General features: G+C 61.7%; 1 protein-coding gene across 1 annotated transcript in view; it reads right to left on the bottom strand.

The window, feature by feature from the left end:
* Nucleotides 1-1589: 1589 nt before the first annotated feature.
* The window catches only part of HELZ2 (helicase with zinc finger 2, transcriptional coactivator), a 13253-nt gene continuing 12094 nt past the window's right edge, over nt 1590-2748 (bottom strand). Inside the window, 1 exon segment of the mRNA XM_015567669.1 lies at nt 1590-1670. Within this exon segment, the coding sequence (XP_015423155.1) occupies nt 1590-1670 (81 nt within the window).

The following is a 2748-nucleotide window of genomic DNA, read 5'->3' as shown; positions in this document are numbered from 1 at the left end:
TCCGGCACAATAACCAGCCATGTGACCTCAGCACAGGCTCTGGCCACCTTTCCTCCCTCCTAGGCCAGGTTCCCCAGGGGGACAAGCCCCCAGGTCCTGCCCAGACCCCACAGGGGCAGTCATGGCCCATCACTCTCACCCCAGCTTTATCAGGATCAGAGTGCCTGAGGCCAAAAGGACATTTTATTTTTTAAATGACAATAAAAGTCTCATCTTTCCCCCAAATGAAGCTGAAGTTCATCGGCACCCCATCCTGAGGTGGGTGAGGGTCCCAGGAAAGGGCGCCTGGCAGGGGGCATCCCCAGCACACAGGCCAGCATAAGTACTCTTGGGAGGTGGTACTCTTTCCAGCCCATTGGCCCTCCCCACCAACTCCTGCTGTCCAGCCCCCTGTGGGTGACCACCCCCTTGATGTTGCCTTGTTAGTCTGCCCTTGCCCTGCAGCGGTCCTGTGACCCCAGGCGCCCAGCAGTGCCCCTCCCCGTGCGCACGCTCACTCTGACAAAGGTAATGTGGACGTCAGTGTCCACCGGCTCCTGCGGCTTGGACACCAGCTCCAGGAGGGACAGCCCTATGTCCCTGGCCATGGCTGAGGAGGATGGTCAGCACAGGTAACCACGTGGTCACTGGAGAATCGTGTGGTCAGGGATGATGGGAAACAGCCCCTCTCCCACTGGCCGAGAAGTGGTTTGGTGGAAACCACTCTGCTGGAAAAGCCCAGCACCGCCCCCTAGCGTGGACAGGGTGCTCTTACAGGTGGGGATTTAGCCTGGCGGGGGCTCCTCTCCCAGGCCTGTCCCTCTGTGTGCCCCACGCTCTGGCCTCATGTGCTATGGGGCGCGCTCCTGCATGTCCTGCAGGGGTCCCAGGGCCTAGGCCTCATGCTCCTCAGAAATAGAGGGAACAGGAGTAAGGGCAGGCCAGGGACCAGGGACTGGGGTTTGTGCTGAGTCATACCAGTCCAACAGAGGGCCTGGCTGGAGTGGGGTTCACCAAGGGAGGTGCATGGGGGTACGCAGCTCATTCTGTGTCGCCTGCTGAAGGCCTGGCTTGCGCCCTCACCCAGAAAGGCAGCTGCCCAGAGGCCACAGGTCCCACTCTGTAAGCAGCTCTGCTGCACCTACTAAGTACAGCCCTTGAGGCCAGGACGCTGGTCTGTGCCCGACCCGCCTCCAGCCTCACCTCTACCCCGTAGCTGCCTCGCCACCCCCCCAGCCCCCCGATTCCCACAGCACACTTGGGGTTTCAATGCCTCTTCCTCTGGGAAGCCCTCCCTGACTCCAGGTTGGTGAGGTCTTAACTCCCTGCCTCAGACACCTGTTCATCTCTCCTTAAGTGTTTTTCACAAGATATGGTCAAGTTTCTCAATGCTTGGAGGAGGCCTCTTCCAGGCAGGGCCCATCGACTCACTTTGGACCTCACGGTGAACACATGGTACACAAAGCCCTGCCACGTCCAGGTCTCTCTGTGACCTCCCGGCCCATCCACTACCAGGGCCCCGGCCACACCTTCTTTTTCCCACAGCTGCTCTACGGGGTGGGGTGGGGGGCCTGGGGGCTCAGCCACACAAGGGGAATGAGGAGCCCAGGTCAGTCCCCAGGGGCCATGCAGTGCCCAAGGTCCTGGGTGGCACCGGGCCCGCTGGCAGCCTTGGGGACTTTGGACCTAGACTGTGGGCCTAAGATCAGCGTTCAGAGGCTGGGCACACCTGCAACACCTGAACACAGCTTCCGGCGTGGCCTCGCCCTCCGGGGTCCAGCGTCCTCGGTGCTGGCAGAGGACCCTCAGCCGGCGGTGCCCTCAGTGCTCCCCGTGCTCCCCACCCAGGGCTGCCACAATGGCTTGACAGCCTCACAGCCCCTTTGCAACCTAAGTAAGAGGGAGGGCTACCCCCTGTGCCCCCAGACAGGCCTCAAAACACCCAGGGGTGAGAAAGCAGCGTGGCCTTTATGACAAAGTTAATGTTCAATCATATAATAGTCCAAGAAAAGATACAAAATTGGAATGTAGAGATTTGATTTGTAGAAAACTTCAGGAAACAGACCCATCCCGTGGTCCCGCAGCAAGGCCACAGGGGCTGCCCTCCTCGGACACACAACGCTTTGCAGCCCCAGCCCGTGGGGAACATCACCCGAGACCCAGGTCAGAGCTGCCTCAGGGCGGACTCGGCGGGGGGCCAGAGGCTTCCAGAGAAGGCAGAACACAATGCCTCCTGACACACCAGGTGGGCAGGCTGTCCGGACCTGGCCCACCGGCGGAGTGGGGGCGGTAGCATGGCGGGGGGGCATGATGGCAGCCCCGCCCACAGCCCTTGGGAGCGCTGCTGTGGGGGGGGGGCGGGGGTCAAGGTGAGGTGGCCTCAGCGGGGGCTGTGGGTGCAGAGAAAGGCCCTGGCTTCCAGGGAAGCCCCTCTGCCCTGAGTTTGGGTTTATTTAAAAATAGAAAATAAAGCTGAGCTCCAGGCTGGCACCAGTGTGCTGAGACGGCATCCAAAGACCAGAGAGCTGGGATTTCCTTCCAGACCCCAAGCCTTCCCAGTGGCCCCGCCCGAGGCGCTCCGGTCACCACAGGGGCAGTAAAAGCAGCCCAACCGGGAGGATGAGCACCGGCCTCCTCTTTCTTCTCAAATCCGTGCTCCCCCGGGGACAAAGCCAGGCTCCAGAGATGGCCAATGTGCACACCAGGGCGGGCCTCCGAAACCTGCCCAGCCGGGGGCAGGGCGCCAGGCCGAGCCGACGAAGGCACGCG

Source organism: Myotis davidii, unplaced genomic scaffold (assembly GCF_000327345.1).
Source record: "Myotis davidii unplaced genomic scaffold, ASM32734v1 scaffold244, whole genome shotgun sequence".
In the NCBI taxonomy this organism is placed as follows: domain Eukaryota; kingdom Metazoa; phylum Chordata; class Mammalia; order Chiroptera; family Vespertilionidae; genus Myotis; species Myotis davidii.
Note: the sequence above shows the minus strand (reverse complement) of the source record. Positions and strands in the feature narration are given on the sequence as shown.